Raw genomic sequence first — 12,040 nt, 5'->3', positions numbered from 1 at the left:
TCTCTCCTACTTGATTTTTCTTGTATATGGTTTTTACACGGTGTTTGTTTTTATGTGTGAATTGCTTACAACATGCTAAAATAAGGCTTTTTAGTTTGGGCTAAAAGTAGGGTTCTCTTAGGCTTATATTCACAAAGGACCCTAGTGTTGATTGCCTTAGTCTTTTTTTTCGGATTGATTGTGATTGCCTGTAAGGATTCTTGATGTATAATGAAAATCTACAAGTTGTGGATTAGATAACTAGATTAGCTTCTCTAAAAATAAAGAATGAACCAGTATAAAAGATTGTGTCATTCTTCTCTTGTTCTATTTTTTTCTCTCATTCAAGGTTTAATCAACTCATTCAAGTTTTAATCAAGTTTTTCATAAAGATTCAAGTTTTATGATTGTGAAAGAAAAGATGTTAATGAAAGATTATGTTTAAGGAATGATTAATTATGTATTGATTACGTTCAATTCATATTTATTTTGTGATACGATCCATACAAAAAGTTTTTTTGTAACTCTATTTTTAAAAGGTATATTTTGTTTTGAAAACCAATTCACCTCCTCTTGGTTTATTGAGTTTCATTATCTTTTTCAAAAATGTGATTCGGAAGCTTTCCAAACAGGCTAATAAAAGAATTAGTGAAATCAGCGGAATACAATATCTCATATCAAATAAAAAAATATCATGAGAAAATACTTTGTTTTAATTGTCTCTGTCAATTTCTTTTGGCCAAAGTTATATCTACTACAAATATAACAAGGCATATATATGAACTAACATACAAGCTAACACATCCAAATATGAATGACAAGTTATGGTGACTTCAAAGACTGCATCGAGTCCGCCATGCTCCGTTAATTTTTCCTTGAAATTTCCACCAGCCTTCCGTACAACACCACTGGTTTCTGAAAACAAATAGTCCCCACAAAACATCCAAAGAAAATATAAAAGAATACTCAAAAGATGTTCCAATAGAGAGGTTTCATAAAAGAATATATACAGTCAGCAGGATCACGGAGCATTGCAACGCCTATTGAAGTTAGTTCCTGATCAACTATAACTTTTGAGGAGAAAGAATACCACATAAATCATAATTTACAAGTGAAAAAGGCATAATCCTAATTAATTTGGGATGGGAATTCACATAAACAAACACCACTGATATACAATTCAGAATATATTAGCCCCCTAGTATATAAACAAACCAGATTCCATCAAATTAAGCGCCACTGTTCTGAGAACTCATTACTTTTGTTTGTATTTCAAAATCAAGATGGCACCTCATTAACTCATCCCCAATGATTTTAAACACTAAACCAGTATAAAATATAAATGAATAGATTTGGTTGTCTGCATTATTTTTGAGCAAAAATACCAATATTGGCATTTAAAAGAACACAATATAATAGAGGGAAAAGAACATCTTCAGCCAATAATACAAACTGGAAATAAATGTCCTTTACGATACAATCAAGAGAAATGGCAGACAAACAAGCCTTTTCCATAGTCAGCAATGCTAACCATTTTCGCATAACTCTGGTCTCTCCCCCTACTGTCATTCTGACATGTTTTCAGTTCTTTGCAATTTACTAGAATTTCTTGAACTCTAGAAAAAACTTCTGCAGAACTGGAATCCAATCTTCCCGTCATAGTCGTATTTTTCAACATGTCATCATTCTGACGCAATGATAAAAGTTTATAGCCAAATTTTGTTGTGGAGACAATTGGTTTTAACAACTTCATCAGAAATTGAATAGAACCAAGTGATTCAAGGAGGTGATCATCTTGGCCTTGAAAAACAAAAGCATATCCAGTCAAATACACAATAATAGTGATGCTCATATTGCCCATAGCTTCTTTCATCATTCATAAATACACTAACTGCAATTTCGCAAACAAAAGAAGTATCACATCATGGGTCAACACGTAGAAAAGGGTTGCAGCTGCAAGATTGCTAGGAGAATCATCAAGAGTGAGGCACAAAAAAAAGGGGCACAATAATAGACACACTAAAAAAACACAATGAATTCAAACTCAGAATGGAGAGACATTTGGAAATAAAATTTGATGTAGGCACTAATGAAGAAATCCATGCGATAGAACTCATACTATGATTGTTAATTCAAAACCACCCAATAGAGTCCACCAGAAATACTTGGCATAAACCTCTAATAAAGCAAGAAATATTACATACCCATTTTTCCATTGGTAGTTGTACTTTTCACTTTCACACTATGTTTCCATTTTTTTCGCTCTGTAACCTGTATGTTTTTCCCATTCACTAAGTGTATGCTTTCTTGTACCACAAGAGCCACACTTGCACATGACTCTGCACTTAAGGCAATCACAAGTTGCTCAATGGAATTCTTCTCGGAAGAAATCAAGTGCATTCACCTAAGGTTCAAATTATACCAACACGGCCAACTCCACGACCACTGCGTGCGCACCACCACTTTTGTTTCTCTTCGCATTTTCTTTCACCCGCACCCACGATAACTCCCACCACCACCGTCTGGTAGCAGATCTGGTTCTATAGTCGCAGATCTAGTTTCGTCATTATTCTCGAAGGCTATACTGAAATCGACCTCAACCATCGTGTCGGAAGAAGCTAAACTGCAAAGGCCGGCCAAGGGTGAGGAACTATAAGGTGCCGCCGTATGTGGCGGCCTGAAATTGCCACGATAGTGCGCCAAGGAGGTTTCCGGATAGTATAAATTGATTTAGAGGGTTTTAAATTTGAAATGTATGGGTTATTGTGATAGAATCAAAGAAGAGTAGACAATGAAAAATCAAAATGCCCTAACCTCTCGTAATCCCAACCTCCATCATTTAGAATAACCTTTTAAGTTTTAAGACAGTTTTCGGGAAATCATTTTGAAATACCAACCATTTTTACCGAACGGTGGTGAAATGACATTTTTCAAAACAGTTTTTGTAAAACAAATCGTTAAATTATATATTAAGATAGTTTTGGGAGACTGTTGTTGTCAAAAGTGTGTCGTAAAAAAACTTATTTTTTTAATAGTGTAAGGATATTGATAAGACTTGAATTAACTTAAATTAGCTCAAAAGGTTTAGATTTGATATTTTTTGTGATTAGTAATTCAATTTAACTTATTTAAATTCGTTATTCATTAATTTGTATTAAATTATTATTATTATTATTATTATTATTATTATATTTTAAAATTAAAAAAATCAATAATTATTATTATTAGACTTAATAATTAGGAGTGAGACTATCTTTTCTTTTTTTAATTCTCACAATTTTATCTCGTGATTCTCACAAAATTAAGAGTTTCAAGATTATGCAATATATTTTATTTTTTAATTTATTTCAAATTATTTTAAATTAAATTAAAATTTCAACTGTATTATTCATTTAACTCATTTGATTATTTAAAAATATTGAAATTTTCAAACGTGGGACCCACGTATAAACCCACGGGGGCTGTCACCCCTCAAAATATGAAGTTCTCTTAATATGTTTAACTACCAAAAAAAAGATTCCCCCTTCCCTCTAATGGCACAACTCGTAAGTCGTAACTAAGCACTAAGTCAATTTTCGTGTACTATGGAACAGCCAATTATATCTAGTTTTATTTTTTTCATATATAAAAAACTAACATATACGTTCTAGACTAGTCCAATACACATGAAAATTCCATCATATAACTTCTTCACACTTTTTTACACCTAAGGTGCACTGCTTCTCTTCAGTTCTGAGTCTTCTTCTAGAATTTACAATAACCATTTTTTTTTATGTTTATGGGATTCTAACAATACCCAAATATTTGTGACGAGGAAAAATCAAAGGCAATAATTTTCTTCTGATAGACACGTATTTTATCTTTTAATAAAGAATCTTTTGTTTTAAATTTTGGTATTTTGAATTTTAAATTAATTTGTGACTGAAATAATTTAATCTACTAAAATTAAAGTTATATATATTTAAATTTATAAAAGGCATAACTATGAATTAAGATTCGAAAAATTTGTATTTTTTTAACTCTAATTTCTGTAAAAATTTTGTTTATTTTTAGTCTTTATAAATTTTTATTTTTTAATTTTGGTATAAGCATGTCTTTTTATTCATTTTTAATCCCTAAAAAATTATATTTTTTCAATTTTAATCTCTTTAAGATCTCAAACTTTTTTCAATTTTTTAGTCCATTTAAGTTTGTCTTCTAGGAATCAAAATTAAAAAAACAACAAGCTTATAAATTCAAGGAATAAACAAAAAACTTGAGACTAAAATTGAAAAATTTTACACTTATAAAAACTAAATTAATATTGAAGTCTTTATGAAAATTTAAAACATTCTCATTTAACCTTAATTTTTATTAAAATAAATTTTATCAAATAAAATATTTTTTATCCCTACTATTTTTTTCTAGTTCCTTCTCCGTTTCAAACTATATATTATGATAGTTTTAATTTTTGGATTTTTAAATTTTGTAGGTGTGATTCTTGAACTTATTTGTTATATTTCAAATTTTAAATCATATTTAACTTTAGCCTATGTGATAATGATAATAATAATACAATTCTTCCTGATTTTTGCTTTCACTCAAACTAAATTTTGATTGGATTGAATTACAGATTTTATCAAATTCAACCCAAATACACACCTATATGATTGATGAATGTTGACAAGATGGGTCTAACTATTTTAAATTTGTAATTAATATTAGTTTCTCTTTTACTTGAGTGCTAGAGTCGGGATCAGAGGAAAATGATAACATAAGACCCTGGATGTAAGTATTTAAAAATATAAACAAATTATATAAAAAAGCAGGACATAATTTCATTAAAAATTATATGTTTTATTAATTAAGCAAATAACATAGTTTTAACCAATTTAAATAAGATAAATTATATTTTTCATTCAATTTACTCCTACGGTATCTTCAGTCATTGACAAAATGCCATTATCTCAAATTAAACTCATAGCATTTTTTTTATGTTTATTAATATACTTATTTTTAGTTTTAACTAGTATTTTAGTTAGCGTGTTACAAAGGTAACGTTTATTTTTATATTATTATTATTCATAATAAATAAATATTTAAAAATTTTAACTTATGTAAAATTAATAATAAATAATTTTTAAAATATATGATTTATATTTTAGAATTATAATAAATAATTTAAAATTTGATATAATGTTATTTTAAAATTGAAACCAATTGGCAATTACGAAACTTAAGTATATATAAAAAACATAAATGGATATTATAGATAGAGATATTTAATGTGTGTGAAATGCAACTATCAAAGAGAGGAAAGAAAGTATTAAATATCTCTAGTTGAGAGTGTGCCGAGAGTGAAAGTTTTATAATCCAATTTAGGAATTTTAACTTAGACTCCTTTATAATTTGAGTTTTAGTTTGTATTTTTTTTTTATCATATTGACAAAACAAACACTTTATGTCTGATATGTTATGCTGAGAAAAAAATTTATTTAACAAATTTATAAATATACAAACGTAACACATTAAAAAAAAACTAACTACTAAGATATTGGTACTTTATAATGGGATGTTATATTTTAATTTAGATATATAAAAGAGATATGATAAACATAATAATGTTTCTAAATTTATATATATATATATATATATATATATATATATATATATATATATATATATATATAATAAAAATACAAAACAATATTTAAAAAATTATCATACAATAATTATGTATAAAAAAAACTTGGGTCCCTCCTTGTCGTGGATCCTGGACTATCACACCCATTTGTCAACCCCAAGATCGGCCCTGCCCAGAGTATTCTTAGTTAAGAATTAGAAATTATTCTCTCAAAATGCAAAAATTCATTTAAGAGATCAATTTCTATAATACAATTTTTTTTTTGTGTATTTTCATTTTTTATTCTTTTTACATTAGATTTTTCTCCAACAAATAAGTATCCTCTTTCCATGACTAGAGTCCAAATTTCAACTTTGTGGAACAATATCCTTGATTTCCAACACTAAGCATATTATAGATTTTCCATGCTAATAAATACTAAATCTAGTTAAAAAATAAAACTTGTCGGTAAAGGATATTTGAATAAGAAGGATATAACAACATACTCCCTCCATTATAAAATAAGGGATGCATTTGAAAAATAAAATGTGTCCAAATAAGTGTCGTATTTAATTTTTTATATACTATTAATTGTGTGTTTTTTTTATCAATGCGTGTTATTTTAGTTTTTCAATATAATAATAATACTAACGTTTGTAAAATTATTATTATGTTTCATGTATTTATTAAATTTTTTTTATATGTGTAAAACAATCTAAACAACACTTATTTTGAAACGAAAGGAGTATCTTCTAACATATTCCTTTCATCCCATATAATTGTCATGTAAAAAGAAATTTTTTTCCAAAATAATTATTATTTCAGTCTTTCAATGAATATTAATTATTTTTTCTACTTATATTCCTTATAGTATTAATGATATGAGTTTAAAAAACTAAAAATAAATTAATGATCACAAGGTTTATTTTATAAAATTGTTATTCACTTTCATCAATTTATTAGTTTTTCATAGTATGTGTGAAACAACTTAGGATAATAATTATAATGAGATGTAATGAGTAATTTTTAACATATTATTTATTGATTAAAATTTATTTAAAATTTTAGGTAAAAGCTTATTGAATAAAAATAAGACTCACAAATTTATAATCAATAAACGTTAACTAATAATAATAAATGTTTAAAATAGTGTTAAAGAGTCTATTAATACTAATGGAGATTGAGTCTAAATTAATTTTTTTAATTGGATCTTTGATATGAGTCCTTAATAATTTTAAAATTTTCATAAATTGTCAGCTTTTTTACTGTTTTAAGTTGTCATAAATACTCATCTATAAAATTTAAATGTGTTCCTTTACAGTTTTAAGACTTCAAATTGAGCTGAGATAATCTTATGCTATCTGATTTACAGTGATTTGAAACTTATTTAAAAATTCATGGGTAATTTAAAAGAATAATTGACTAAATTTAAATGAACACATTTAATTTAGAAAAAAAAAATGTTTAGTCCCTTTAAATTTTTTTAAATTCAGTTTTAGTTTTCCAAAGAATTGTTGTCCAAATTTTGTCTTGATAATTTGAAAGTACTCTACTTTTGGTTCTAAAAGTATATTTTGTGATGATTTTTAATAGTTATTAAATATTAATTATAATTACTTCAAGAACTAAAGACTAAAGTATTTTTAAATTAAAGAAATAAAATAGGATAATTATTTTGAAGGACTAAAATAAAATTTGACTTAAATTCACTTTTGATCCTTATAGTTTTATAATTGTATAATTTTGGCCATCAAAAAAATTTATTGCAAATTTTGGTCCTCTACATTTTCTAAATTGAGCCATTTTGGTTCCCTGTTAGTTTGTTGTCAACTTTTTTAATCGAATGTGTTGACATCACATCTAAGTAGTTGACTTGATAAATGATATGGCAGGGGTTGACACATATGCTGACATAACATTAATAATCTAAATTTTGGTTTCTTTTGTTATTTCACTACATTGTCAATTCTACATCCACATGTGTTAAATTTTGAGGTCATCCGCAATGTCAACACATTAATACCACACCATCAATAACATGTCATGTAAGCAATTTTAGTTAAAAACAATTAAGGACACACTAACAATGGACTAAAATTGTTGTATTTTATAAAGATGATGGCCCGAACATGCAATAAAAAATTTTGAGGAACCAAAAACATATAATTGTAAAACTATAGAGACCTAAAATGAATTTAAGCCTAATTTTTTTAGAAGGATTTAAATCATATTTCACCCTTTAAATTAAGAGTTTAATAGTGATACACTCACTTATAAAAAATAGTGATTTGTGACTGAATGACATTATAAATTAATTTTATATTGTAGGCTGTGATTTGTGATTAAATGACATTATAAATTAATTTTACATTGTGAGTACATTATCATTTTTAAGTGATTATTGTAAAAATTAATAAATTTATCATAAACAATAATTTGTAACTGAATTGACAATGTAAACTTATTTTACACTTATTTTTCTCTTAAAATTAATCGGATAAAGATATATTTTAGTCATTGAAAGTATGATACATGATTAGATTGATCCCTAAAAGATGAAAAAATTAAATTTAATTTATTAATGTACAAAAAATGCAATAGATTGTCTTGTAGACAATTTAGTGATATATTGAACTTTGAACTTTTTAAGTTAATATCAAATTAGTTCCAAAAAATATAATTTATTATCAAATTTCTTTTTAAATATTATAATTTAATGATAAATTTAAGGATAAGATTAGCTGCCACACCTTTTTAGTAAATTTAAATTTTTTATTTTGAAGGATCAGTTTAAGATGACCACACATTTTCGATACCAAAATGGTATCTACTCCTTGGAAACATTCATTCAATTTGAACCCTTTTGGAACACCCACCTTCCCCCTCCACAAGGAGTCTATTAGACACTGAGCATGCTCGGATTACACACCATTTACCTCCTCCCCACCAACAAATGGCGTTGCGCGCCGCTTCTTCAAACGCGCGTTTTCTCCTCAACACTCACTCCCAGTCCCACTACAGAAAACAAATTGCCCTCGCCACCCTCTTCCAGAAGCACGGTTTCCCCTCCTCCCTCGTCCCCTCCCTCCTCTCCCGCAACCCCTCCCTCCTCCGCACCCCCCTCCCCGACCTCCGACACTCCCTCTCCACCCTCCTCTTCTCCCTCCGCCTCCCCCAAAACGCCGTCGTCTCGCTCCTCACCTCCTCCCCTTCCCTCCTCCTCGACCCCACCTTCCTCAAAACCTTCCAATCACACTTCCCTGAAATCCAATCCCGCTTCCCCAAAATCTCCCCGTCAACCCTAGTCAACCTTCTTCTCTGCTCCCGTAAGTTCGATCTAAACCCCCTCGACCTCCCCCGCAAACTCGACCTCCTCAAAACCCGCTTCGCGTTCTCCGCCGCCACCGTGGCGAAGGTCCTGGAAGGGTTTCCCGACGTTCTTATAACAAGCGAGACTGAGATTACTAATGTAGTTGATTTTCTAGTGGAATTCGGAATCCCCGGGGATGAAATTGATCTTGTTGTTGGATTGTTTCCTAGGGTTTTGGGAATTGGAGTTGAGGACAGGCTGAGGCCGTTGGTTCGCGAAATTAAGGAGTTAGGGTTTACAAACCGCGAGCTGAGGAGAGAAATCTCGAGGGATCCGAGGATTCTGGGGATGGAAATTGGTGAATTCTCGCGGTGTCTGAGGCTGTTGGAGAGTCTAAAATGCAGGGAAGCGATCCAAGATAGGATCATGGGTTCGGGTATGGTGAGGGCGTGTTTTGAGGTGAAACTACGGGTGGATTGCTTGTGTGGTTACGGTTTGACGCGAAACGATGCTTTGAAGGTGTTATGGAAGGAGCCGAGGGTGATTTGTTATGAGGTTGGGGATATTGAGAAGAAGGTTGAGTTTTTGGTGCAGAGGATGAAGTGTGGTGTGGAGTGTGTGGTTGATGTGCCTAAGTACTTGGGTGTGAGCTTTGAGAAGCATATTGTGCCGAGGTACAGTGTGGTGGAGTGCTTGAGAGGGAAGGGTGCAATCGGGTTTGAGGTTGGGTTGAAAGATTTGGTCATGCCTTCTAGGCTTAGGTTTTATAATCTCTATGTGAAGCCATACCCGGAGTGTGAGAAGATATATGGGAGGTTGAAGGGGTGTGGTGGTGAAGGTAAGAGGAAGCATCCGGTGGGGCTGTGGAAGCTGTTTAAACCAGAGAAGTTTCCTGAGAGTGGCGAGGATGTGAAGAATATGAGGTCCTTCATGGAGTCACTGGTTTAGTGGGGGTCTTTGTTATAGACTACCATGTATCCTTCATTGAATGCAATCTTACTTGAGTCTAGTAGAACCAATGTGGACTCGAAAGTTTTTGTCTGAAATCTGAATTCAATATAACTGTATACTTAGGACTCAAGTTAAGCCTAAACAATTTCACAGTAGTTGAATAATGCATTCAGTTGTGCTGGTGTGCTGGGTTTTGATCTCTGTACATGATTTTAGTTGGAACTTGGATTTTGATAGGATCGACTTTGAGTGAATGACTCTGTCAAAATTTTGAGTCATGACCAGACACATGAACACCTTCCTTTTTATTGATGTTAATACTCTGGAATTGAAATATTAAGATTTTTTTTTCCTGAAATCGAGCAGTATAGGGAATATGTACGTCTCATTTTCAGAATGCCAAAGAAAAAAGCAGATGCTGACGTTACTTACAAAAAATAGTTATTTCCCTTTTATTATGCTATTTATTTGATGGAGCACTGATGATAGATGGATACCTATATGTGCGATGCTGCTCTAGAACCAGGGTAAAATTGTAGGCACTAGGCAGATGGCAAAAGCAAGAGTTTCATTAAAAATGTCAAACGGAATATGGAACTAATTAAGCTGATTATGTTTGTTTATACGGATGGATAAGATGTAAAACTGAAAAAGAAAACGGGGGGATAGTGGCCAAACTCTACTCGCAACTAATTAGACTTTGTCCCCTCTAAAATGCAATATTTCATTTTAACTTGACAATGGTTCTGCAAATTCATGGGAGAGGGACTGTTCAAAGTTTACCAGCAACATTACATGGTTATACACGTCAGCTAGATGGTGGTTATGTCTCGGCTTGTTTATTTCTTTGGGAGTTTAACCCATTTTGAACTATGATACTATTTGACCATAAAAAACAACTGCCTGTCACGTTAGCGCCCCCCAATTGATATAAGTAACAAATTAATATTTGCTGATAAAAAAAAAATAATAATGGCAGTTAAACAGTTGATAGCCTATGAACAATATCTAGAATTGTCATCCCTTTCATCATATTATGCGTGACATGCTACACCATTTGAATGACAGTTTTGAGCAAAAGATAAAGTGTGTTTAGAAACGTGGTGGACCATCTTGAGAAAACGTAACCTTAAAAGTTACTACATTCAATTTTCACACAATTTAAATTAAATTAAATTCCGCAAACAAGGTTACACTGCAGTGCAAGGAATTGCTGATCGTGACCATAATACAAGCATATGTTAAAATTTCTCTAGAAGCTGACCACCTCACAACAGTAGTTCTATTCTCTTTCTTATTTTCAGAGATTTCTCGTTTAATTCTTTAGCGAAAGGTGAGAAAGGCTGAGTTTCTTATGATCATTTCTAAATAGATAAGTGACTCAAGATCAAGAAAACACAAAATCGAAGCTCAACAAGTACCTATAGTTCATTGACTTCATTCCTTCACTATTATCTTATTTTCTTCTTAATAATATGATTTAATCTAGTTGAATATGTCGTCCTATTCATTCTTACGAAAGTTTCATTTGAGATTGCCATGTAATTTAATTTTTGTTCGTCTATTATTTTGACGATAGTTTAAGAAGCTTCGTATTTTTGTATAATGTCGGGAGCATAGAGACTTCAAATTTATAATCAACTACAAACTACCCTCTTATATCAATAATCCAATTTTAGTGGCTTAACTGAGTTAATTTTTGTTCGTTTATTATTTTTATGATAGTTCAAGAAGCTTCGTATTCATGCATGTGACAATAAACGTGGAGAACATGAAAGTGGAATGGGGAAAGGGAATACAAAAAAGACCCGCCAAGTTTCATCCAATCCAACTTTAAGCTACTTTGATGAAAATATGGAATATGAAACACAAATAGTTATTAAGAATTGCTTGAAAGATTGAGCACATCACATCACCATAGATAGACAATCTTCCAATTCCAAGCGTTGAATGCATTAAACGATTCTGCAGGGCAAGCCTGCTACCAGAAATTAAAAAAAAAAAAAACAAAAAAGGTGAAAATCCCTGAGTTAATTTCTTCAATTAGCGCCTGTGTATGCATTCAGTTTCCTTCCCCTTATACTATACAGTTTACTTCCAGAACCGAACTGACCTATCAGTTCCACAGGAAATAAAAGCAGACTCTATTGGCGAGTGTTCAAGCCAGCGGGGTGCACCAACATGATTAGAAGGCCACT

The 12,040-nt window shown here is 30.9% G+C and overlaps 2 protein-coding genes across 4 annotated transcripts; one reads left to right on the top strand and one right to left on the bottom strand.

The window, feature by feature from the left end:
* Positions 1-674: 674 nt before the first annotated feature.
* LOC100786330 (uncharacterized) lies at positions 675-2,895 on the bottom strand. Of its 3 annotated transcripts, none has more exons than XR_413980.3 (2): positions 2,184-2,895; positions 675-894 (listed from the first exon to the last, which is right to left on the bottom strand). XR_413980.3 is itself a non-coding variant. In XM_003522939.5 (2 exons), exons 1-2 carry the CDS (start codon positions 2,377-2,379, stop codon positions 1,460-1,462), a joined length of 516 nt encoding a protein of 171 aa, XP_003522987.2. In that variant the 5' UTR covers positions 2,380-2,895; the 3' UTR covers positions 1,396-1,459. The 3 variants fall into 3 exon arrangements, 1 of the variants encoding a protein (XP_003522987.2); XR_413979.4 differs by lacking the exon at positions 675-894 and adding an exon at positions 1,396-1,870; XM_003522939.5 differs by lacking the exon at positions 675-894 and adding an exon at positions 1,396-1,779.
* Positions 2,896-8,534: 5,639 nt separating this feature from the next.
* On the top strand, positions 8,535-9,839 carry LOC100783135 (transcription termination factor MTERF15, mitochondrial). Its single transcript, XM_041014658.1, has one exon. It carries the CDS (start codon positions 8,535-8,537, stop codon positions 9,837-9,839), a length of 1,305 nt encoding a protein of 434 aa, XP_040870592.1.
* The last annotated feature ends 2,201 nt before the right edge of the window (positions 9,840-12,040 follow it).

The sequence above is a fragment of the Glycine max genome, chromosome 4, assembly GCF_000004515.6.
Source record: "Glycine max cultivar Williams 82 chromosome 4, Glycine_max_v4.0, whole genome shotgun sequence".
Taxonomy (NCBI): Eukaryota; Viridiplantae; Streptophyta; class Magnoliopsida; order Fabales; family Fabaceae; genus Glycine; species Glycine max.
Note: the sequence above shows the minus strand (reverse complement) of the source record. Positions and strands in the feature narration are given on the sequence as shown.